This window comes from Delphinapterus leucas, chromosome 20 (genome assembly GCF_059928025.1).
Source record: "Delphinapterus leucas isolate spDelLeu-1000000601 "Yukka" chromosome 20, BTC_Dleu_Yukka2, whole genome shotgun sequence".
Taxonomy (NCBI): Eukaryota; Metazoa; Chordata; class Mammalia; order Artiodactyla; family Monodontidae; genus Delphinapterus; species Delphinapterus leucas.
This window is the reverse complement of record NC_143148.1, coordinates 13997014-14020979: the sequence shown is the minus strand read 5'-3', so window position 1 is coordinate 14020979 and position 23966 is coordinate 13997014. Positions and strand designations below refer to the sequence as shown.

General features: G+C 54.4%; 2 protein-coding genes across 13 annotated transcripts; one reads left to right on the top strand and one right to left on the bottom strand.

The window, feature by feature from the left end:
* Positions 1-62: 62 nt before the first annotated feature.
* On the bottom strand, positions 63-10802 carry YIF1B (Yip1 interacting factor homolog B, membrane trafficking protein). Of its 11 annotated transcripts, none has more exons than XM_089902904.1 (10): positions 10698-10802; positions 9266-9316; positions 7928-8328; positions 3364-3602; positions 3178-3282; positions 2950-3028; positions 2758-2815; positions 1590-1745; positions 1413-1506; positions 63-428 (listed from the first exon to the last, which is right to left on the bottom strand). In XM_089902904.1, the coding sequence occupies exons 3-10, from the start codon at positions 7977-7979 to the stop codon at positions 273-275; spliced, it is 939 nt and encodes a 312-aa protein (XP_089759030.1). In that variant the 5' UTR covers positions 7980-8328; positions 9266-9316; positions 10698-10802; the 3' UTR covers positions 63-272. The 11 variants fall into 11 exon arrangements, with proteins under 11 accessions (XP_089759030.1, XP_089759033.1, XP_030617124.1 ...); XM_089902907.1 differs by having other exon boundaries at positions 7937-8328; positions 10698-10800; XM_089902906.1 differs by lacking the exon at positions 63-428 and having other exon boundaries at positions 1236-1506; positions 7937-8328.
* Positions 10513-21907, top strand: KCNK6 (potassium two pore domain channel subfamily K member 6). 2 transcript variants are annotated; one of them, XM_022585760.3, is made up of 4 exons: positions 10563-10968; positions 13226-13261; positions 17322-17717; positions 17883-21907. In XM_022585760.3, the coding sequence occupies exons 1-4, from the start codon at positions 10647-10649 to the stop codon at positions 18104-18106; spliced, it is 978 nt and encodes a 325-aa protein (XP_022441468.1). In that variant the 5' UTR covers positions 10563-10646; the 3' UTR covers positions 18107-21907. The 2 variants fall into 2 exon arrangements, with proteins under 2 accessions (XP_022441469.1, XP_022441468.1); XM_022585761.3 differs by lacking the exon at positions 13226-13261 and having other exon boundaries at positions 10513-10968.
* The last annotated feature ends 2059 nt before the right edge of the window (positions 21908-23966 follow it).

Below are 23966 nucleotides of genomic sequence, written 5' to 3'. Positions count from 1 at the left end.
CCCTTCTCGGACCGGGCCTGCCCCCTGCTGGGCACCGCGCGCCAAGGAGAGGCTGCCCACGCCGTGCCCATTACGGTTTATTGTTTCTGGAACAGTGGCCGCACTGCTGGGGGGCGGCCTGTGCAGCTGGAGATCTCAGCACCTCGGCGAGGATGGGGAGGGAGGGACTCGGGCGGCGGGGTGGACCCTGTGGCCGGCAGGTGGCCGGGAGATGAGCGGCGGCAGCGCGGTAGCCACCGGAAGCAGCAGCTGGAGGCGTTGTGGGGCCGCCCTCACCGCACCAGGTGGAAGGTGAGCCAGTACATGAGCAGGGGCTGCGCCGCCGCCACGGCCATGGTCAGGTACATACGCAGCTGGTTCCGCGCCCCACGCACCGGGATGCCCTCGGCCGCCGCCTCGGCCAGGATCTTCAGCCGCAGCGTCCGGATCTGGGCGGGGGAGGGGTTCACTCTTGAGCCCGCACTCCTTCCAGACTCCAGTTTCCCCACCCCTCCATAGGGCAGCTGGGCTCAAGTCTCTGCTCTTGAGGAACCTTGGTTTCTCCCAAATCTCCTAACACACGTGGAGGACCTGCTCCTCCTCCCAGGCCTTGGGAGAAAATGTGAGGGTTCCAAACTCAAACGCTAGGCGAGGCCTCTTAAGTGAGTGAGGTGAGGAACTTCACTGTGAATACTCCACCTGAGGGGATGGCCAGGCTTGGCCCTTTGGCCACCACCAGCTTGTGTTGACCCTTGACAATTTTTCAACACAAGCCAGAAATGCCTTCTTTTTCTTCTTAACTTTTTTCTCCCTCCCCTCCCCCCCCCAGAATTTTAAATAATGACATCTAAGTCGAAGTTTATCTGAGCAGATCTGGCCCACCAGCCACTAGTTTTTGCCCTCTGCTCCTCACACTGAATCCTCCCAGTACCCTGACGTGCAATTATCATTATCCCCATTTTACAGAAGGGGAAGCAGGTTTAAAGAGAGGAAGCGATCTGCCCAGGATGGAGCGAAGCCTGGGTTCAAACCCAGGCCTGGTGGATCCCAGTGCTCTTAACCAGCACCTCCACTCCAGCTGGATGAACTCTCAGAGAAGCTACTTTGAGGATACTTAACTCTTTTCATCCTAAAGGAAATTCTGGTAGGAAGCCCATCATGCAAGGCGAGTGGAGTGAGGGTGAGAGCCCACTCTAGCAGCCTGGCTGGCGCCTCCTCTTCCTTCAGGACCCCGCTTGGACACCCCCTCTTCCAGGAAGCTCTCCGGACCCTCAGGCTAGGGCAGCCACTCCAGGGCTCCTCAGTTCACCAGTGTGGGGCCTCTGGTCTAAACTCCCCACCTGACATCCCCTGCTTGGATGCCTCCAGGGACCCCCAACTCTGCCCAGGAGGCCTGTGCCCTGAGTCCCATCCTTCCCTGAGCCCCAGCTCACCATGAACACAAAGATGGACACACAGCACCAGCCCAGCACCAGGTAGTAGCCAATCTTTCCAAAGAGCAGGCCCATGAGGACCCCACCAATCATCCTGTGGGGGAAAGGGGAAGGCTGGTCTGAGGAAGAAGCCCCAGAGCTGGGGGCTGGCGGTGGGAAGGTGGAGAGGGTACTCACCCAACATATTTGTAGCCCAAGAAGGCCACCAGGTCGATAGTGGTGAGGTCTGTGTTGACAGTGACAAGGTAGAGGCTGAGCAGGATGGCCAGCACCTCCAGTGTCAGCCAGGCCAACGCCGAGCTCGCCTGCAGCCCCAGGAGGTCTGGAGAGAACCTGTCAGCACCCAGTCTCTGTCATTCAGTTAGCTGGCTCAGACCCTCCCTAAGCATCCCCCTGGGGACAGCCTGTATGGGGGGGGGCGGGGCATGCTGAAGACCCGGCAGGGGCCAAGATGGATCTGGGCCCTGTCCTGGAAATCCCATCCCCAGTGACAGCCCAGAAAGGTCAGGGCTGGGATGGGGGAAGCACAGGGCAGGGGAGATGTGTGACCCCGTTGGGAGGTGGGTATCAGACACTTGAGCTAAGGCTTGAAGGAGTAAGGAGCTGATTGGGGAAGAAGGACCTTAGTCTCTGCCATATCCCCAGTGCCTCAACAATTAACTGACTCTAATGACAACTGTTTTCCATGCCACAAAGGAAATGAACAGGGGTCTATGAGTGAGAGGTGGGGGCCTGACGCAGGCTGGAGGGTGGAAAGGCTTCCCTGAGGAAGTAACAGCGCAGTGGAGACATCATGAGTGAATAGGTGCTCAGCAGGTGATGTAGGGGAGGAACACACTCCCCAGCAAAGGGAACTGATGTGCAAAGGCCCTGGGAAGGCAACCCAGGTCCTCTGAAGAAACAGAAAGAGGACCAGAGTAGCACAGCAGAGTGAGGGAGAGGGGCAGGCAGTGCCAGGCTAAGGAGCTGGGGCTTGGTCTGGGGACAGGGGAGCTAGGGACAGCTTCTGAGCAGGGGGGGACATGGCCAGGCTCACCTCTCAGCCAAGACCTTCCTGCTGGAGTGGGGGTGCAGGGGGTGTGTGGGGGCCGGGCAGCTGGTTAGGAGAGGCCAGGGGAAGGATGGATTTAGTATCACCCAGCACAGGGTGTGGTGATGGGCTGCACACGGGTGGGAAAGAGGAAAGGGACAAGGGTGACCCTGAGGGTGACCGTGCGGGCTCTGTCTTGGGCTAACTGGGAACATGGTGGGGCTCTTCTGAGACAGGGGAACCAAGAGACCTTCCTGACTGCCCCTCAGCTCCCCCAAACCCCACACCACTCTGCCTACTCCAGGCCTCTCTTACCTATCCTGGGTCCCCAGCGCCAGGCCAGCCACCAAGACGTAGGTGATGAAAGCCATGGCTGTGAGAGGGAGACACACAGACACTAGTCAGAAGAAGAAGGACCATCCAGGGCCTCCGGGCACCTAAACCTCTGCCCGAGACAGGCCCACCCAGAGGGAGGAGGGCACCGGGCTGTGGTGGGTAGGGTGAAACCTGGAATGTAGAGGTCAGGAGCGTTGACATCAAAGCGCGGGGCCACTGGTGTGTCCTGCTGGTACTGCACCTCCCAGTCCTGTGGGGAGGGCGGAGGGGGCAGGCAGGACCAGAGCTAGGCTCCTGGCCCGCCTACAGGCCCTCTCTCGGCCTATCTTCCTGCCTCTCACGCCTGCCCCAGCCTGACCCACCCCTGTCTACAGGCTGCCACCCCGCTCAGATGCTCACCTGGTGCAGGTAGGGGAAGAAGAGCAGACCCAGCTTTTTGCCCACATACATGGTGTCCACAGCGAAGTAATACTTGAGCTTGGTGACGGGGATGAAGCGGTCGATCTGGGGAGGCAGAGCGCCAACCTGAAGCCCTGGCCCCAAGGCCCCTACCTGCCCCCACACCCACCAGCCCGGCCCACTCACGTTCTTATCCACCAGCTCCTTGCCCTGCGCGGCTAGGCTGCTCCCGTAGGCCATGGCCATGTTGGAAACAGGATCACCCAGGAAGGCCGACTGGGGCGAGGCAGAGGCTGTAGGGTAGCCCAGGCCGCCAGGCGCCCGCTGGGCCCCATAGCCTCGGCTCTGGGCCGAACTCGTGTCATCAAAAAGCTGGTGGGGGTCAGCCATGCCTGGCTGGGACACAGGTACCCTCCGCTTCGAGGCTGCAGGGGGAGAAGGGTGGGGAGCCTCATTCATTTTGCAGGAGCTCTCCCTCCCACTTCTGCCGCAGTGGGGCACTGTCAGGTGGGTTGTCTAGTCAGGTTTGGGCGGCCTCTGCCTGCCTGCCATCCATCCATCCATCCAAATAACAATGAGGAGGAGGAGGACGACGATGACAGCTACTATGTACTGGGGTTGACTGTGCACAGCGCCCTGTGCTAAGCCTCTTACGAACAAGGTCTCTAGACAGACCTTCTCCGTGCACGTTCTCTCTTACTCATCCAGCTCCAGCCACACCGGCCCCAGTACTCAGTGAACACACCAGGCACATTCCCACCTCAGGGCCTCTTCACTGGCGGTTCCTCTGCCTGAACGCTCTTGCCCCAGACATCCTCAGGGCTCCCTCCTCTCCTCGAGGTCTTGGCTCCGTGGGGCCTTCCCCAGCCATCCTGTCTACAACTGCATCTCCCTTGGTGCCATCCCCTCATCCCTCTTCCCCACTTCATTTATATCCACAGAACTCAGCAACAGCTGACATACTAGCTGTTTATGTTATTCACTGTCTGTCTCCCCCACTCAAATTTGAGCCCCCGCCAAGGTGAGGAGCTTTGTCTTGTTTGTGACTGAAGCCCCAGCCCCTAGAACAGGTGCTTGATAAAAACCTGATGTAAAAATAAAAATAAATAAATAAAAATAAATAAATTTTTAAAAAGGGCTTCCCTGGTGGTGCAGTGGTTGGGGGTCTGCCTGCCAATGCAGGGGACACGGGTTTGAGCCCTGGTCCGGGAGGATCCCACATGCCGCGGAGCGGCTAGGCCTTTGCGCCATAACTACTGACCAGTGCTCTGGAGCCTGCGAGCCACAACTATTGAGTCTGCGAGCCTGGAGCCCGTGCTCTGCAACAAGAGAAACCACTGCTCCCCGCAACTGGAGAGGGCCTGCGTGCAGCAATGAAGACCCAACGCAGCCAAAAATAAATAAAAATAAATTTAAAAACCTGATGAATGAATAAATGGCCATGCCCATTTTACAGATGTGGAAACCGAGGCTCAGACAGGCTAAATGACTTGTGCAAAGGGCCAAAATGAGGGAGTGACAGAGCAGGATTCCAGCCCAGGTCACCCTGTTAAATATTGTAATAATTAAACCCCAGCTGAGCACTTAAACCACACACCAGGCCATGTTCTAAACACTGTGGATTAACTCATTTAATCCTCACAACAATCCATTTTGTGTTGGTGAGACTATCATCCCATTTTACAGATAGGAACCGTGAGCCCCAAAGAGGCTCAGGCCCTTGCCCAGAGTCATACAGATGGTGTGAAGCAGAGCCGGGTTTCAAGTTTTCAAAAGATCCCTCCATTTCTTGTGGGGAACAGACTGGGAAGGTGGGGACAAGATGAGGGGAGAGGAGGGGAGGGGAGGGGGGAGGAAGCTGCTGAGGTGGTCCAGGTGGGAGAACAGGATGGGGTGGGCAGGGGTGGGGTGGGGAGGGGAGGGGCTGCTTCTGGCAAATTTTGGAGGTAGGAGAGGCAGGGTTGCTGGAGGTGTGCTTGGCTGCGGTAGGGTAAGGAAGATGAAGGAATTCATGCTGTCTTCCCAGATTCTGGTCTGAGTGATCAAGTGGATGGGAGTGCTGTCTACTGAGATGGGGAATATGGAGAGAGCAGATTTGAACCCAGTACTCAGGCTCCAGTACCCTGACCAATAAGCCATGCCACCGCAGCAAACGTTTACTGAGCTCCTCCTCTGTGCCAGGCGCCACAGTGGGAACAGGGTGGTAGGATTACAATGGGATGTGGAAGAGGAATCACATAATCCATGTCATGACTTTCTCTGCACCTCACTTTTCTCCTCTGCAGGATGGTGTCAATACTCCAGGGCAAAGTGACATAAACTCCTCACCCCCTGGCCTGGCCCATAAAAAAGTGGTCAATCCCGTCACCTATTATCAATAACTAGCCCCTCGACTCTTCCTCTTCATTATTTGTAGCCTGAAAACAGACCCAGGTAGTCCTCTATCCCAGAGCAAGCAGCACTGGCCCCGGCCCACTTGTCCCCAAGCACCACTTCTCTTTTCCCTCTCCCACTTCTGGCCAAAGGGCTGGCTTCCTGAAAGCTTTAGTGTAAGCACTTCCTCCCTCTTTGTTGCCCCTTCAGCCCTTGGCATTTGGGGTTCTGCTCTCACCGGTCCCCTAAATGCCTCTGCATTACCAGGCCAAGGTCGTTATTCCACTCTCCTCAGACTCAAGCTCCTCGGCAGCACTGAGGCCCTTGCTCCAACTGCCAACCTCCAACTCTCTGCTCTCCTGGCTTCTGAGACACTGTACTACCTCTTTCTCTTTCCTGTCGGAGCCCCACAAACATCGACTGAGCACCTCTGTGGGTTAGGCTGTGCTGCGGGTGAGGTGGATACAGCAGTGAACCAAAAGGGAAAAACTCATGGAGCTGATGTTCTGATCGGTCCTTCTCAATCAGTGATTTCTCTCCAGCTCCCTGAATTGTGTGCCCCAATTTTCCACCACCCTTACCCTTGTCTTCTGTCTCTCACCTAGGGCAATCTCACCACACCCATGGCTTCCACAGCCACCCACCCTGTGCCCTGGGCTGTCTCTAGCCACCACTTCCTGCCAAGGCCCCAGGGCCTTTACCTCTGACATCAGTTCTCACCCACCTGGTCTCAATGTTACCCTCCCTTCTCAGACTCTGTCATCTTGCACCTGACTTAAATGTCCTCCTATCAGCTTCCCCTGTTCATTCTTAGCCCCAACAACCTCCTTTCCAGTCAACAGCCAGAATGATCTTTTTAAATGTAAAAGAGAATATTTCATGCCCTCTGCCTAAGATCGGTGCCCACTGCGCTGAGAATAAAATCCAAATGCCTAGGAGGCCCTGCATGACCCAGCCCTGCCAACCACCCTGGTTTGCTACCTCTCCTGGGACTCACCCCACCAGTCACAAGGGCCTCCTCCTCTCGGGCCCTGACCCTGCCAAGCTCCTTGCCCCCTCAGGCTTTTGAACATACAGCGCTATCACCTTGGAACACCTTCCCACAATTAACACCTGACAATACAGCACTCAGGCCTCAGCTCAAAAGATTCCTTCTCAGAGAGACCTTCCTCACTCCTCAATGTAAAGCACTAGCCCCACACTGTTCTTTCTCATAACATCCAGTGGTTCTTTTTTCTCTTCCAAGTACTTGTCACAATTTCTGAATCTATATTCATTTGTCTACTTGCTTACTCAGCACAGGCCTCCCACGCTTTTCCCTCGCACCATAAATCCCCTTCCCCGGGCTAATTCCTCATCATTCGATGTTACGTCTTCCAGGAAGCTTCACTGACAAGCCTGGGCTGGGTCATGTTTCCTAATCTGGGCTAACACAACACCTCCATCCCTGCCATAACCACTCTGATTGTGCTTCCCCCATCCCAGTCCTGACCCCTCTGCCTGCTCTTCTCTTATCACAGCTCCATCACGCTAGACTGTCGCTGTCTTCTGCTCTGTACTGGTAAGCTCCATGAAGACAGGAACCAGGACTGATGGGCACGGCTGTATCCCCAGCATCGCCCACCACAGGGCCAGTCAGGCATCTTACAAAGGTTGAGGGAGGAATGCATGCATCATGTCTTAAGGCCTCCTCAACCCCTAGTCAGTTTCCGGCTTATTCCCTTTACAGTCCTAATCACTCCCGAAATTATCCTGCTGCCTAGTCTGCTTCCAAGTTTAGTGTCTGTCTTCCCACTAAACTCTGAGCTGTAAGTTGCCAAGTTGCTGGTTACTACTGGGTACCCAAATTGCAGCACAGGGCCTGGCACAAGGGAGCTGAAGTAAGATATGCTGAATGAATAAATGAGACGCACTCACACTCCCGGAGATGAAGAGGAACTTAAAGAGAGATACAAATTCACAGACATGGGAAAAGGGGATTAACAGCACAATAAACACAGGTTCAAATCTTAAATGAGGGGTAAACACGGCCCTCTGCGATCACGCAGGGCTATGAACGCCGTCCTAAGGTGCGTGGGCAACAGCCCAAGGCCACGGAAGGGTGGGGAGAGGACAGACGGCTAACTGCAAATGAATGAAAGTCGCGTTGTTCTGCACATCACACAATATCCTGCCCAAACTTGTTTTCTTCTAAAGGAATTTCCTAAAGAAGAATAGAGTCCAACACGCCCCCTACCCGGACCTGGCATCCCTGCGCCGTGCACACCTCGTAGCTCCAGATCCCTGACCTCGTGACCTCCGACCTGCGGCGACCTCGCCAACCGCCGAGGCGGCCCCGCCATGCCCCGCCCTCCTAGCTCCTCGGTCGGCCACGTACGCCACTTACGCTGCCGGGGCGTCCCCGCCGCCGCCAAGCCTGCCGGGTGCATTTTCCGCTGCCGCCGCCGCCACCACCGCAGCCCCAGCCACGGTTCGAAATGTGCCCGCCCGGCTCCCGTAGCCACGCCTCACCGGCCACACGACAGCCAATGGGCGTCACGATCGCGCAGACGCCACGCCTCCTCACAGAGGCCCAGACAAGCTGGCGGGTAAGAGGCGAAGACTGGAGGCCGGTGACGTTAGGCGAGAGTCAGGCCTGCAGGGCAAGGAGGGCGGAGCCCGGAACAATCGAAGGAGTAGGCGGTGTCGTGCATGATGGGAAATGTAGGTGTCGAGCGAAGAGGGCGATGGGAAATGGAGTTCTCTATAGACAAACGCTCAATTTGGCTCTTGAGAACACTGGGGAGCGAGAGAAGGGTATGGAGCAGGAAAGGAGAGACCCGTTAGTGTTCCCCAGGGGCTAAGCAGAGTTGTGCGGGCTCTAGCGCTTATACAGTTTTGGCAGACTTTAGGTATTAAAGTGATTATTTAGAGGGAGAAAAGGATATCCAACAAGTTAGGTGGGAAGAACCAGGTGTCTTTCCTCAAGACGTATTGTTAAAAAACAAAATTAGGGACTTCCTTGGCGGTCCAGTGGTTAAGCCTCCGCGCTTCCACTGCAGGGGGCGTGGGTTCCATCCCTGGTTGGGGAACTAAGATCCCACATGCCAGCTTGATGCGGCCAAAACCAAAAAAAAAAACCCCACAAACAAAACAAACCAAAAAACCCCAAACTAAACCGAGTAAAATTTCTTAAATTAATTTTTTATTGGAGTATAGTTGCTTTACTAAACCGAGTAAATTTGAAGACCTATGGGATTTATTCAAACATTTATGGGGGTTTCCCTGGTGGCGCGGTGTTTGGGAGTCCGCCTGCCGATGCAGGGTACACGGGTTCGTGCCCCGGTCCGGGAGGATCTCGCGTGCCGCGGAGCGGCTGGGCCCGTGGGCCGTGGCCGCTGAGCCTGCGCGTCCGGAGCCTGTGCTCGGCAACGGGAGAGGCCACAGCGGTGAGAGGCCCACGTACCGCAAAAAAAAAAAAAAAAAATTATGAATCGGGCGACATCCCATCTAGTAAAACGGAGCTTGAAGGAGTTGTACAAAATGGAGGTTTTTTTTATAGAAGGAGGCAAGGAAGTTATTCGCAAGAGAAAAGAAAGAATTATTTCAGGCCAGGTCACCTTCTTTTGGTGGGAGGGTGAGAGTCTATCTTATAGAATACCTCTTCTTCCTTTGCGGGGGTAGGGGTGGGGGCGTGGGGAGTGTAGAAATGGTGAGGTCCCACATGACAGATTACCTCGCTGGTGCTGACCAGGAAATTCCAGACTGGCCGATTAAGATTACCTTCCTGGGGAAGGACAAAATTGCAGTTAGGTCAGATGTTAAAATCTAGGTTTGGTATCATGGGCTTTAGCACGAGTGACGCCATTTGGGGTCTGTGGTTTTCTCTTTAACAACATCTTTAGACATTTTCCCAAAAAGTCATAAAAATGTTCCTGTGTTGCAACCTGGTTTCCCTGGTTTGCCTAAAAACATTATAACCCCCAACAAGTGAGCACACACGGGCACACCTGCAAGTGAGGGGCCCCGAACATTAAGCTACCTTAGTCTCTCCTGTCTCTGCCCTCCGTCTCCCCCTTTATCTAACCTGTCTACCCCCCCTCAACCTCCCCTTTTCTGTCCCTCAGTCTACTCCAGTTATCTCAGGCAAAGATAATGGTAGAAATGACTTCTGGGGAGTGATAGCCCTCCGGAAGGATGTCAGCAAGTGACCGTGTCACTGTGGCTTTCCCTTTCCTCTTCTGAGACACTGTCTTTTCTGGGGACCTTGAAGACTGTTCTAGTCTCTCAGTTATGACTCCTGGCTGCACAGTCCTCTAGGCTTCACCATCCAAGCCCCTGTCATTCTGCCTGTGCTTCCCTTATCACAGCCCTGACCCTCTGGGCTGTCACTCGGTTGAAGTGCGGGGAGCCCCCCCGCGAGGGCAGGGCCCAGGGACTGTCTTGGTCACTGCGTGTCCCCAGCATCACCCAGCAAAGCGCCAGGCACAAATTGAGGGCTGAGCAAAGATTTGGTGAATAGCTAAGGATCCCCACTCTGTGAGGGCACAGGTGACACCTGGCCCTGTGGTGTCCCCTTTGTGAGTTAGACAGGGGTTCCCTCCAGGTGGACGCAGCCCCACTCCAGAACGCACGACCTGGCGCGTGGAGCGAGGGCTGGATTTCAGTTTGTCCCCTTGTCCCCTCAGCCACGCGCCCCGGTGCGGCGCACAACCTTCGCAGCCTTGAGCAATGGCCCTAAGGAGTCGGGGAGCGACTCCTCGGTCCGCGAGCCGAAAACAGACTTAGGATTCTCTCTGGCGTAGGGAGCCGCGGCTCCGGGGAGGAAGCAAAGGAAGGAAGGGGGAGGAAAGGAAGAATACCCCCAACCCAAGCATCCCGCCGGTCTCCTGGGTCCGGGAGCGCTGGTCTCCTCCCTCTCGGTCTTCACACCTGGCTGTGGGGCGTGCCTCAGTTTCCTCCACCCCGCCCCTCCCCTTTTTTCTCTTCTTCCTCTTTGGGGCGCCGGTGGCCGCGCGTCAAGCACTCCCGGAACTGAAGCTGGGCGCCTGGCGGTCGGGAGGCAGGGGCCACGTCAGCGGGGCGGCCGGGAGCTTGGCGGGCCGGCCGGCTGCGCCATGCGGCGGGGAGCGCTCCTGGCGGGCGCCCTGGCGGCGTACATCGCTTACCTGGTGCTGGGCGCGCTGCTGGTGGCGCGGCTGGAGCGGCCGCACGAAGACCGCCTCCGAGCTGAGCTGCAGACTCTGCGCCAGCAGCTGCTGCAGCGCAGCCCTTGTGTGGCTGCCCCCGCCCTAGACGCCTTCGTGGAGCGGATGCTGGCGGCAGGACGGCTGGGGCGCGCAGCACTCGCCAACGCCTCGGGGTCCGCCAACGCCTCGGACCCCGCCTGGGACTTCGCCTCGGCGCTCTTCTTCGCCAGCACGCTGGTCACCACCGTGGGTACGTGGTCGCCCTCCCGAGCCCCCGACCCGGGACCCCCTGGAGCCCCCGCCTCCCTAGGGACCCAGGAGCCGCCACGAAATACCCTGATCCCGGCGGATCATTCCCGATCTACTCTGAGCCCAGGATCCCCTCAAAACCCCCCAACGAGGACCTGGGACCCACACTCATGGGCTTCTCCACCTTGGGGAGCCTCCATCCATGCCTTTCCTCCCAGTAGGAAATCCACCAGTTCCCTCGGGGACCAGAGCCACCCTCAGAGTACCTTCCAGCGAGCATCTGGGACCTCATTCCTCTGCCTTAACTCCCTTGGAGACCCGGGTCTGTCCAGTCCCCTCTGGGCCTAGAACTACCCTCAGAGACCTCCTGCGAGAACCCCGGACCCTCTGCCTGAGACCCTCGCCCCATCTGGACTGGGACCTCAGCCATGCTGAGCCAGCTGTCTCTGGCTCAGACCGCCATCCCCTCCAACACTGTCTCCTGGTTCTCCAGATACGTCCTTCTGGGTTGCCCCTTAGGAAGACTTACCCCAATCTCCTCCTGACCCTGGTGCCCCAGTGAGGACCCTGAATCTCCAGACCCTCTCCAGGTGCTATCCCTAAAGACCTTACTGCCAGTAGACATCCCTCAGCCAGAACCTGGGGCCCCTATCCCAGACTTCTAGCCCTCTGGACCGAGACCACTCCCCAGCAAGGGGCCCTGCCCTCCTCCTGACCAAGAACCACCCCCACCCTCATACTCCTCTGCAGGTAGCCCTGACTCCAGACACAGGGCCCCTCTTCACGTACCCCACTCCGTCTTAACATCTTTGTATTGAGGAGCCCTCAGTGCAGGGCTTTCCTCCCAATAGGGACACCCCTGTACCCTCTGAACGTGGGACTTCCAATTCAGCAGCCCCAGCTGTGGAAGTGCGTGAGAAAACTAGAGCACCTTCAGGAAGGGCCGCTGACTTTCCAACCAGAAGCTCCCTAGCCAGGACTCCCACCCCTCCAGTCCCAAAATGGCACCAGCAAAAACCCCTACTGTTTTCCAAGCCAGGGACTCCCCATGGGGACCCCTTTGTTTATTTATGTTGGCCCCCGCATGGATCTTTGTTCCCTGAACACAAACCCATGCCCCCTGCAGTGGAAGTGCGGAGTCCTAACCACTGGACCACCAGGAAATTCTTTGCAGACCTCTTTGAACCCGAGAACCCCTAGCTGAGACTCTCACCACTCTCTGGACCCTGACACCCCTCGTAAGAACCCCAGAACCACCTGAGACCCCAGCGCCCTCCACACACGCTGTCCCTGAGAGCAGAATCGCCCCCCTCCCCAGGATGCCAGTCCAGGGAGCCGGCTCTCTGCACCTGCTACCCCTCCCCCGAGACCCCCTGCCCAACCTGAATTTCCCAAGAAAGGGAACCTCCTGGGGACCTGGGACCCCTTCAGTCTCCTCCAGACCCACAGCTGGGACCTTTCTCTCCACCCCAACCCTGTTGTAGTCTGCTCTGGACCTGAAGTTCTCCCTCCATCAAGGACACTCCAGGCTCTCTGTACCCCAGACCCCCCACCACCACTGTCCACTCAAGACCATTACCACTTTCCACCCTTGACACTCTCAGCCAGAACCTGAGACACACACACCCCTCCCATCCTCCCCATAGCATTGTCTACCCCCATCATGTCCCCTCAGGCATCCTTGGGCTCAGAAGCCCCTTCTGCCTGAGGATTCCCCTTCCAATCCAGAGAACACCCACACTGGTGCCTGTCCCCCTTCTTCCTCTGGACCCAGGACCCCAGCCCCAAACCAGGATTCTTTTCAAACCAGGATACTGGCCTCTGATTTCAGATTACTGATTGGACCCCACAGATCCCCTTCTCTGGACCCCTACAGCCTCAGGTGGGACTGACGCCCCCTCCCAGCCCTACCCAGGAAATCTCTCACCTCAGGGCCCCTCAGACCTGGAAAATCCCTTTGTTGTCAGGCTCTGCTGGTCCTCCCACAGCCCCTCCCCAGCCCCCAAACTTCCTCTTTGCCTCTTTGCTAGGATTTGGATAGGGGAGGTGGCTGGGGCCTGGCTAGCCCAGACTCCTAACTCCCCTTCACTGCCGGCAATAGCAAGCAGCCTTTGCCTTTTGTGCCCTGTCATCACTGTGTGGATCAGCAAACCAAGGCCCGGGGCAGCAGGGCTGGATGCTTCTCACAGACTTCCCAGTTGCTGGCTGGGCCTGCACGACCTGCTCCCCGGCTTCACTCTCCCTCTGTCTCCTCCCAGATCCTGGCTTCGGAGAAGTTGTCCCAGGCAAGACAGGTGAAGAAGCCAAACTCAAGGCAGGCACCGTCTGGGTGATCTCTGATTCTCAGTGTCCTCCCTCATCTGTAAAATGGGGATAACAACACTCCCTGCTTCACAGTAATAGCAATACCTGGTAGAGGACTTAACCACATATGGACTTTGACTCACTCAGTACAATAAGCCTTGTGAGGCAGGTACCATTAGCGGTTCTATTTTTCAACAGTAGAAACTGAGGCCCAGAGAGGTTGGACAACTCGCCCAAGGCCACACAGGTAGGAAGTATAGCGTGCGGTTTTGAACTGAGGCTGTCAGGCCTCAGAGTCCCATGCTGTTAACCGACACACCACACTACCTCTTAGGCTTGCATGAATGAAGGAGGGTGATGTATGTATATTTAAAAAAAATTATTCCGACATTCGTTAAAAATGGTAGGTTATTGCAACAGGGGAGAGAGACTGAACTCAATTCCGAATATAGCAAAGACAACTGGAGAGATTTAGAGCTGAGAGCAAAGTGAAGGGGTCAGTGGATGGAAAATTACCAAGAGGAGCATGGAAGGTAGGGGGATTCTTGCTAAACTGGCTCAATAGGATTCTTGCTAAATACCGGCCAAGGGCTTCGATATCAGTGGTGGATGGTAAGGAATCTGATCAGGTATCAAGAGTGGGGGGATTCTCCCTAAACCAACTGAGGATTCCTGCTAAAACTGGGCTTAGTCAAGAAGAGGGCTCAGGACTTCCCTGGTGGCCCAGTGGTTTAGACTCTGCGCTTCCAATGCAGGGACGCAGGTTCGATCCCTGGTCAGGGAACTAAGATCCCACATGCCACGCGGCACAGCCAAAAAAAAAAAGAAAAAAAAAGGAAGAGGGCTCAGAGGAGCTGACTAAAATTTGGTCAAGGTGGGAGTCTGTGCCCGTGTGAAGTGCCGGTAATAATAACTGAGACTGACAGAGCCTCAGTTATTATTATTGTTGCTGGTGAAGCCCGGAGCGCTGAATGTATCTGGAGAAATGGAAGACCATTCGTCATTCAGAGGGACCTCTCCCACAGCGTCCCTGGTCTTGTCATAGGCCCTAGTCTTCTGAGGAAGACCTGGGGCCTGGAGCTGCTCCAGGCAGCCTTGCTGTGATTGAGGCCAGGGCTGGAGGAGTCGACTCACCTGCAACTGGGAATAGGGGGAGGGAGCGAGCATTACAGTCATGCTAACACTTTCTATGCCCGTGCTAGGTGCTACACCCTGTCCCAACCTGCATTTGAGGAAGGCATTGTTTATGAGGCCATTTTGCAGTACTCTGAGGAAACTGAGGCTCAGAGAGGAGAAGTCACTTGGCCAAGGTGATGCAGGGACCAAATAACAAAGCACCGATTTGGACTTGGCTCTCTTGGAGGTAGCAAGTTGAGGCTCACAACCCCCATTCTATTCTAACTCTATGATTTTTCTGTTTATGAGGATTTCGTGTCATCTGCAAACCTGTCATTTCAGCTAGGCTGCTGGAGTTTCTCTATCAAAAGGCTTGTATTAATGAAGCTTGGAGCCATAAGTGATAAACCTCAAATAACAGCTGCTTAAATAAGATGGAAGTTTATTTCTTGCTCACATTCAAGGGAGTCAGTCCAAGACCAGGATGGTGCTGCATGGTCAGAGACCTTCGTGTTCCTTCATAACTCCTGGGCACGGTTTCCATTCCCAAGCTCATCTCATGGTCCCAGATGGCTGCTCACCTCCAGCCTTCATATCGGTGTTCCAGGCAGCAGGAGGAGGGAGGAAAGAAGGAAGATAGGCATCTCCCTTTCTCTAAGGACACTTCCTGGAAGTTGCTTGCTTCTTTCATATATACCTCATTGGCCATAAATTATTCCAGAGCCACACCTAGCTGCACTGGAGGAGGGAATGTCTTTATCCCAGGTGGCCACCTGTCCAGCAAGAACTAGAGGATCCTTTATTTTTCCCTAGTTTTTTTTTTTTTTTTTGCGACAAAATACACATAACATAAAATTTTCTATCTTAACCATTTTTAACTGTACAGTTCAGTGGTATTACGTACATTCATATTGTGCAACTATCACCACCATCCATCTCCAGAACTCTTCTTATCACACAAAACTGAATCTATACCCTTATGTACTAACTCCCCATTTGCCCCTCTCCTCAGCTACTGGCAGCCATCGTTCTACCTTCTTTTTCTTTTTTCTTTTTTGTCTGTGTTGGGTCTTTGTTGCTGCGCGCGGGTTTTCTCTAGTTGTGGCAAGCGGGGGCTACTCTTTGTTGTGGTGCGCGGGCTTCTCATTGCTGTGGCTTCTCTTGTTGCAGAGCATGGGCTCTAGGCGCGCGGGCTTCAGTAGCTGTGGCACGCGGGCTCAGTAGTTGTGGCTCGCGGGCTCTGAAGCACAGGTTCAGTAGTTGTGGCACACGGGCTTAGTTGCTCTGCGGCACGTGGGCTCTTCCCAGACCAGGGCTCGAACCCGTGTCCCCTGCATTGGCAGGCGGATTCCTAACCACTGCGCCACCAGGGAAGTCCCCGTTCTACTTTCTGCCTCTATGATTTTGACTACACTAGGTACCACATATAAATGGAATCACAGAGGATTTGTCTTTTTGTGACTGACTTATTTCTCTTAGCATAATATCCTTAAGCTTCATCCATGTTGCAGCATGTGTCAGAATTTCCTTCCTTTAAAAGGCTGAATAATATTCCATTGTTTGTATTTACATTTCGTTGATCCGTTCATCCATCTATGGACACTAGGGTTGTTTCCACCTTTTGGCTATTGTGAAGAATGCTGCTATGAACATGGGTGTACAGGTATCTCTTCAAGCCTCTGCTTTCAATTCCTTTGAGTATATAAAAGCCAGGGGATCCTTTTGTATGGAAGAAGGGCTCAGGGGAAAGCCTGCTCATATGTGCAATGCTTCCACACTTTCTTACGGGTCACAGGGCTGGATCTGCAGTCTTTTGGGCAAGACATTTTACTGTCAACATAAACCAGGCCCCTTACCACTCCAGTCATATCTCTGACCCTTTGGTTTGCTTTATTTGGGAAATCAAAAGAGATTTTCAATTACACACTGCCAAAGTGATCCAGTTTCACCCACACCTGAATTCCTCTTTATCATGTTTCTGTTTGCAGAACTCACAGCCACCCTGGCCTTCCTGTGTTCCCACGGTCTCCGGGAGCACAGTGGGGCTTGTCACACCCATTTCAGAGTAGAGGAAACTGAGGCTTTGAGCCAGGGTAAAGCCTGCACCCTTTATTCATTATTTTGACTATCGATCAAGTGCCCACTCTATGCCAGATACCAGGGCTACAGTAGTTAACAAAACAGACAGAAGCCCCTGCCCTCCTGGAGCTGGCACCCTGTGGGGAGCCAGACAGTAACCACATAAATAAACCATACAGTATGCTAGAAGGTGTTCAGTGCTATGAAAGCAAACTAAAAAGAAGAGTTGGGTAGGAGGGTGTAACAATTTAAAGTGGTGAGGGTGTCACTGAGAAGGTGACATTTGAGCAGACCTGAAGGAGGGGAGTAAGGGAGCCATGTGGATACCTGGGGGAAGAGTGTTCCACCAGGAAAGAACAGCCAGTGCAAAGGCCCTGAGGTGGGAGCGTGCTGCCCTCGATTGTGTGGTGCCCCGTGGGTCACCATAAGGACTTTGTCCTTTTACCTGAGTGAGATGGAGCCATGGGGGGATTCTGAGCAGGGCGGGGACATGACCTGACTCACGTGTTCACAGGGTCCCTCTGGCTGCGTGAGGGGGGAAGGGAGACCAGACAGGAGGCTGCTGGGTAGACAGGACCAGGATGGAGCCGTGGGGTGGAGTGGGGCGAGTCGGTGGGTTTTGGATCTGTCTGAAGGTTGAGACAACAGACAGAAACTGGGTGTGAGTGACAAGAGAGTCGAGGATGACACCAGGCTCTTGGCCTGAACAGCAGGAAGGGTGGAGGTGCCACCGCTGGAGATGAGAGATTCTAGGAGAGGTGGGTTCGAGAGTGAAATTAGTCCTTGGTTTAGAGTGGCCACAGACCCCGGAGTGGATGCCGAGTGGGCAGAAGGATTTCCCCCTCACTCCCACAGGCTACGGGTACACGACGCCGCTGACCGACGGGGGCAAGGCCTTCTCCATCGCCTTTGCGCTCCTGGGCGTGCCGGCCACTATGCTGCTGCTGACCGCCTCGGCCCAGCGCCTGTCCCTGCTGCTCTCCCACGCGCCCCTGTCCTGGCTGAGCCGGCGCTGGGGCTGCCACCCCCTGCAGGCGGCCCGCTGGCACCTGGCGGTCCTGCTGGGGGTCGTGGTGACCATCTGCTTCCTGGTGCCGGCCGCAGTCTTTGCCCACCTTGAGGAGGCCTGGAGCTTCCTGGACGCCTTCTACTTCTGCTTCATCTCTCTGTCCACCATTGGCCTGGGTGACTATGTACCTGGAGAGGCCCCCGGCCAGCCTTACCGGGCCCTCTACAAGGTGCTGGTCACAGGTGAGTGGGGTGGCTGGCCGGGGACCGAGGGCCGGGTCTGAGGGGGACCTGGCCCCAGCCCAGGGGGGAGTTGAAAGTCACTGCCCAATCTTTGGGGGTCCTGTAGCCCCACGGCCATGACCTGGAGGTCTGAGTCCACCCATCGCCCCTCTGCCGTCTCTGCAGTCTACCTCTTCCTGGGCCTGGTCGCCATGGTGCTCGTGCTGCAGACTTTCCGCCGTGTGTCTGACCTTCATGGCCTCACAGAGCTCATCCTGCTGCCCAATCCATGCCCTACCAGCTTCGACGAGGATGGGGACGATCGGGTGGACATTCTGGGCCGCCAGCCAGAGCCACACCAGCAATTCGCCGCCGGCTTGCACCCTGACTACGCCTCCATCCCCAGGTAGCTGGGGCAGGCGCCGCAAGGCTGCGGACCTGGCCTGCGGCTGAGGGGCCCAAGGGACTGGACTGACAGACTAGCACGTCCACAAGCACATGCAAGTGTTCCTGAGGTCCTGCCTCCGCTATCCGTCTGTCCTTTGTCTTACCTGCCTGAGCACCACCTGGATCCAGGAACCAGCATTGCCTAAGTTTCCCCTGCCCCTCCTCTCACCTCCCTGCACGCTCTGTGCTTCCCTGGCTTTCCTACCGTCTCTGTCTTTCCCTCTCACCATCTCTTTGTTTCTCATTCTTTTACACCATCTGCCACTCACCACCTGCTGATTCTCCCAGGCTCTGGACTCAGACCTCATTTCAGGTGCTAGATCAGTCACTCCACTTTGGCCAAGTGACCGGCCCTCTCAGAGCCTTGATCTCCTCATCTGTCAAGTGGAAAGAGTATATTCACTCATTCAAAACTCCCTCCTCTGTGCCAACCCATGCTGGGCAGTGCTAGGGACATAGTAGTGTTCCAGATGGTCTGGGCCCTGCTCTCATGGGGCTTGCCATCCTGTAAGGTAGACAGACCTGTCCCCACACAGTGACAGTCCATAACAGGCAGGACTTCAGTGGGGGGGTGAGGGTGGGGGTGGGCAGAGTGGTTAGGGCTAGGGTGGAGGGAGCACAGGGAATGTACCCAATCCAGCCTGGAAGGTCAGGGAGGGCTTCCTGGAGGAAGGGGCAACTGAACTCAGACCTGAAATCTGAGGAGTAGTCCGGGGAAGAAGGTGTACCTGACTCATTTTCCTCAAGTGTATCCAGGGAGCAAGACACATTCGGAGACTCCTGGGGTAGGCTTGTGTGATAGAATCTTCTTCAGCAGCCTGGCAGGCAGGAAGCTAAGGCACTGCTCTTCGTGAGACACCATTGTAACAGCTGTTCCCGTTTACCAAGGACTAATTACATTAGGTGCACTGGGCTCTGAAGCCAGCCTGCTTGGGCTCAAATCCCAACTCAGTCCTGCCTGTGTCCTTGGGTGGTCACTTTGCCTCTGTGACTCTTGGTTTCCTCATCAGTAAAATGGCAATAACAAAAGATGATTTCACAGAGCCTGCCATGTTATTCCGTGATGCTTTCTTTGGCCAGGCCCTGTTCTGGGTACTTTACATATGAGGTAGATAATGATAATATTATCAGTGGACATGGGCATATCGTAAGCATCCTTAAAGGACCATCTTGGGAACTTGGCTTCTTTCTTGAGGGCACTAGAGAGCCATGGAAGGGTTTTGAGCAGGAGAGGGCCATGGTTAGGTTTGGGTTTTAGCTGCTGTGTGCAGGGGGACACTGAGGCTGGGTGCCCAGGGGAGGCTGGGGCAGGAGACAGTGGGACTGGGTAGGGCCAAGGGAAGAGGAGGAGGGGGCGAGTCGAGGGATGCTCAGAAGGCCAAGTGGACAGGCCATAAGCCTTACAGACTTGGGAGGGATAAGGCCAGAGAAAGGTCCAAGGTTGGTCAGCTGCCCTTGAGGTGGGAGCCTGGGAGAAAGAACAGATTTGAAGGGAGATGCTGAGGCTTGTTTGGAACATGGTGGCTGTGAAGGGCTAAGGGGACACACAGGGGAAGGCATCAGGTTACAGGACCCTCAGGGCACGGGCTCAGTGGGTGGTTGAGGCTGGAGACAGACAAGGAAACCAAGGCCATGAAGGTGGGTTTGACAGCTCTGGGTGGGAATGAAGAGAGAAGACCAGCCTTGAGAAATCAGCCTTAGGGTATTTATATATTTATATCAGTAAGGAAAGATTTGGGTTGCAAGTAACCAAATCCTGACTGGCACTGGCTGAAATGATGAGATGGTTGTATATTGTACATCACCAGAGTTGGGGACAGCTCCAGGCATGATACAATCCACAGCTCCAAGAGAGTCTTGCGGTCCCAGGTTCCCTCTTTCTCTGCTCTGTTACCCTCAGCTGAAGGCTTGGCTTCCGCATGGGCTCTCCTCATGGACCCAGAGTGGCTGCCACAGATCCAGGCATCACAATCAGACATGTTAATTTTGAGTACAGGAAGTTGGCAGGGTGTGGTGGTGGCGGCATCTCTTCCCATGGTACCTTTTTGGAAACAAGGAAACCTTTTCCCGGTGTCTCCCAGCAGCCTTCCTCTTCCATCTCATTGGCCAAAATTGGCTCACATGCACATCCTGACCCAATCATTGGCCAGAGTGATGGCATCACCATGATTAGCTTGGATTCCTCAGGATTCCCCCTGCCGCCCAGGTCTGAGGCTGGGGCTGAGGTTTTAGTTTGCAGGCTGGTGAATACTTGAACAAAATTGGGCTTCTATTAGAAAGGCAGAAAGTTGGGAGAATGGGCAGACGTCAATAAACTAATCAGCCAAAGCAGTGATGTACAATTATGCAGGTTGAGACCTACATAAGGGATGCCTGGCTGGTAGGGTGGAAACAAATAGGGGCTGAAGTTCATGGCTGAATATGCCCAAAGAGGACTTCTTTTTCTTATTAACATAACAGCCCCATATGGTGAGCAGTGACCCTTAAACCAATGCCCTCCTACCCGAGAGAAGAGCTGACAAAGGAGACAAAAAAGGAGTTCTAGAGAGGAGTAGGAAAACCAGGAGGGTGGGGAGTATTGTAAGAGATGAGAGAATTTTAAGGAGGGAGAAGGCAACATTGTCAAATGATGCTAAGAAGTCACACAAAACTGTTTTAATAACAGTGATAGAAAACACTTATATAGGATTAACTATGTGCCAGGCATTGTTCCAAGCCCCTGATACACAAGAATTTATTTAACCCTCTCAGCAACTCTGTGAGTCAGGTACATTCTCCATATTGCAGATGAGGAAAGGAGGCCCAGAGAGGTTAAATAACTTATCCAAGGTCACACAGGAAATGCAAAACTGAGATTTGGACAAGGTTTTTGTTGGTCACCTTGTCCCACGGAGGCTCAGAAACACCCACTGTCTAGCTCTTTCTCAGTCTCCCAGCCTTCCTGGCTCCTCAGCACGGTCGTTGACCCTGCTGCTAAAGTCACTAGCTGGGTGGAAGGCAGTTGCTTGGGGGAGGTGCCTGTGTGATCTGGTTTCTGCTCCTCACCACTTCTCCTTCCAAATTCCCCTGGAAAAAGAAATCAGGCCCTGCTCAGTTCAAGATATTAAAAAAAAAAAAAAAAAAGCACATGCTTAAAAATGGAAAAGTAGAAAAGACTGTACAGTGAAAAGTAAGTCTTCCTCCTGTACTTGGGCTGTGTTGACAGATTTCTCAGGTCTCCTAGGCATGTACCAGCAATATACATGTGTGTGTATATGTGTGTTATTAACTTTTTTCTTTCACTCTACATAAGTGGTACCTAGTACAGTGAGGTGGTTACGATCACAGACTCTGGTGGCAAAGTCCCTGGGTATAAATCTGAACTCTGTCACTTCTAGGCTCTGTGGTTTTGGGCAAGTGATTTCACCTTCCTGTGCCTGAGTTTGCCAATCTGTGAAATGGTATGATAACAGCACCTACCTCATGGACTTGTTGGAGAATTAAGCAATTTAATACTGTAAAGCTCTTAGAACAGTGTCTGGTGCTCAGTAAAATGTCAGCTAATGGTTATTCTCATTTCTGCACCTTTTTCATATTATATGTTTCATATATACATGTATGCTTTTCTAATATTCTCTTTTCTGCACCTTGCTTTTTTCACCAACCCAGTGTCACTCGGAGATCATTCAAGAGGCACACAAGTAGGTCTCCTATCCTTTTTTATGTCTGTGGTGCCTCCTCTAGGACCCACATCCAATAAATTATTTCCACGTTTCATTAACGGACATGTGGGTGGCTGCCAGTCTTTTGCTGTCATAAGTGATGCTGTAGGGTGTACCTTGTGCATCAAGGTAACAGAGGCCCTCCCCTTGGTGGGGCTATATTCCTGAGTGTGGGGGGGTGCCATGACGACACCCCAGTCTCTCTGCCTCTGTGAGTCTAGAAGGGCTCAGGTACACAGCTGCTGGATTTCTTCCCTCAGATGAAGTCACCCTCCATGGTCTGTGGGGATGGGCTGGAGGGTGGGGAGCACAGACCCCTGTCAGCTCTTCATTTACGTAGAACACCTATAATGTGCTGTGTTGCACAGAGTTGGGAACAAGTGACAGAGAAAGCCCTAGGCCCTACCCTCACGGAGCCTGTGATGCAGTGGGAAACAAAGACCCATTCCCAGATAGACATGGCCTAGCATGGTCAGGGGAAAGATGGGGGCTGCTCACATATCATAGACAAGACCTGAAAGGAGCAAAGTGGTCAGCCGGTGACAAAGTAGGGAATAGCATTCCAGAGGGTGTTACAGCAAATGCACACTCTGGAGGAGAGCGAGCATGCTTGATCAAGGATATTCAAGTCGCTCCGTGTGACTACGTTTTGGACTACAGAGGGAGAAAAGGTGCCTGGGCTAGGAAGGACTACAGGGATGAGATTATGCAGGGCTCTGGAAAACAACTGAGTTTGGATGTTTCCCTGGGGTCCTGGGGAGTCATGGAAGGTTCCCAGGGCGTTGTCTCCAGACCATTACTATCAGCATCACCTGGAATCTTGCTGGAAATACAAATTCTCCAGCCCCATCTCAAAACTTACTGAATCAAAACATCTGGGGGTGGAGCCCAACAACCTGTTTTAACAAGCTCTTTTGGTGAGTCTAATGCATGCTAGAGTTTGAAAACCACTGGGGTTTAGAGTAAAGTCAGCTTTGCAGTTCATCAAAAAATCATGGTCTGGGGAATTCCCTGGCGGTCCAGTGGTTAGGACTCCACACTTTGATTGGAGAGGGCCCAGGTTCAATCCCTGGTCGGGGAACTAGGATTCCCGGAAAAAAAAAAAAAAAGCCATGGTCTGAGTCCGTAACTGTTAGGCATCAGAATACCAATGAAAACTGTTAACTTATTGAATATTTACTTGTGCCAGGCATTATTCACGTGCTATCTTATTGGCTTCCCAAAACAGCTCTATGAGCTGGCTGCCTTTGTCCCTGTTCTGTAGAGAAGGGTGTTAAGCCGCAGTCAGATTAATTCCCACATGGAGACCAAACTGTTTTTCACTAGAATTGTGATATCAATGTCTGATTGGGTAGAAAGGCAAGTAGGCGAGAACCACCAATAGGAACTCCTTGAAGGCCTTCCCATCGCAAACGTCGTCCCCAGCACCCTCTGCCGGCCAGGCCCCGCGCTACTGGGTGTTGAGCACCTCCCTCCCTCCGCCCCCCAAGCCGTAGGCGCTGGTTGGGGTGCGCGTTACCATGGAGACAGGCGGGCGAGGCAGGCATGCCTCGAGAAAGGCAGAAGTCGGTTGTGGAAGTGTAGGCGGCCATTTTGAGACCGGGCAAGAGGGGCGGGACTGGAGCGGCAGAGTGACGGTTGACCGGTTTAACTTAGAGACTGGTACCACGGGGCGGAGAGAAGAGGGAGGTACCTGGGGTCATGCCTGGGAGGGAAGGGTGGGGCGAGGGCGGGGTTAAGAAGGGGAGGGAGGGGAGGGGCAGGCGAGGAGGGGAAAGGCTGGGGAAAAGGAGGAGAGTCCAGGGACTGGGCACAGGAGGAGCGGGGCGGAGAAAGGGCGGGGCGAGGAGTCGGGAGAGGCTAAGAGAAGAAGCGGGGCGATGAATAGGGGCGGGGCTAGAAGAGGCGGAGCGTAGAGCCAGGCTGTTCAGGGAAAGGAAAGGGGTGGTGAAAAGGGAGGGGGCGAAAAGGTGTCGGGGTTCAGGGGGAAGGTGAGCATCAAGAAAGTGCTGACTGACAAGGTAGCGCCGACAAGGAACGAGGAGAAGTTGCAGGACGAGGAGAGGGTGCGGAGCGAGGGGAAGGCCAGTGGCGAGGAGAGTTCCCAAGGCAAAGAAAGCGT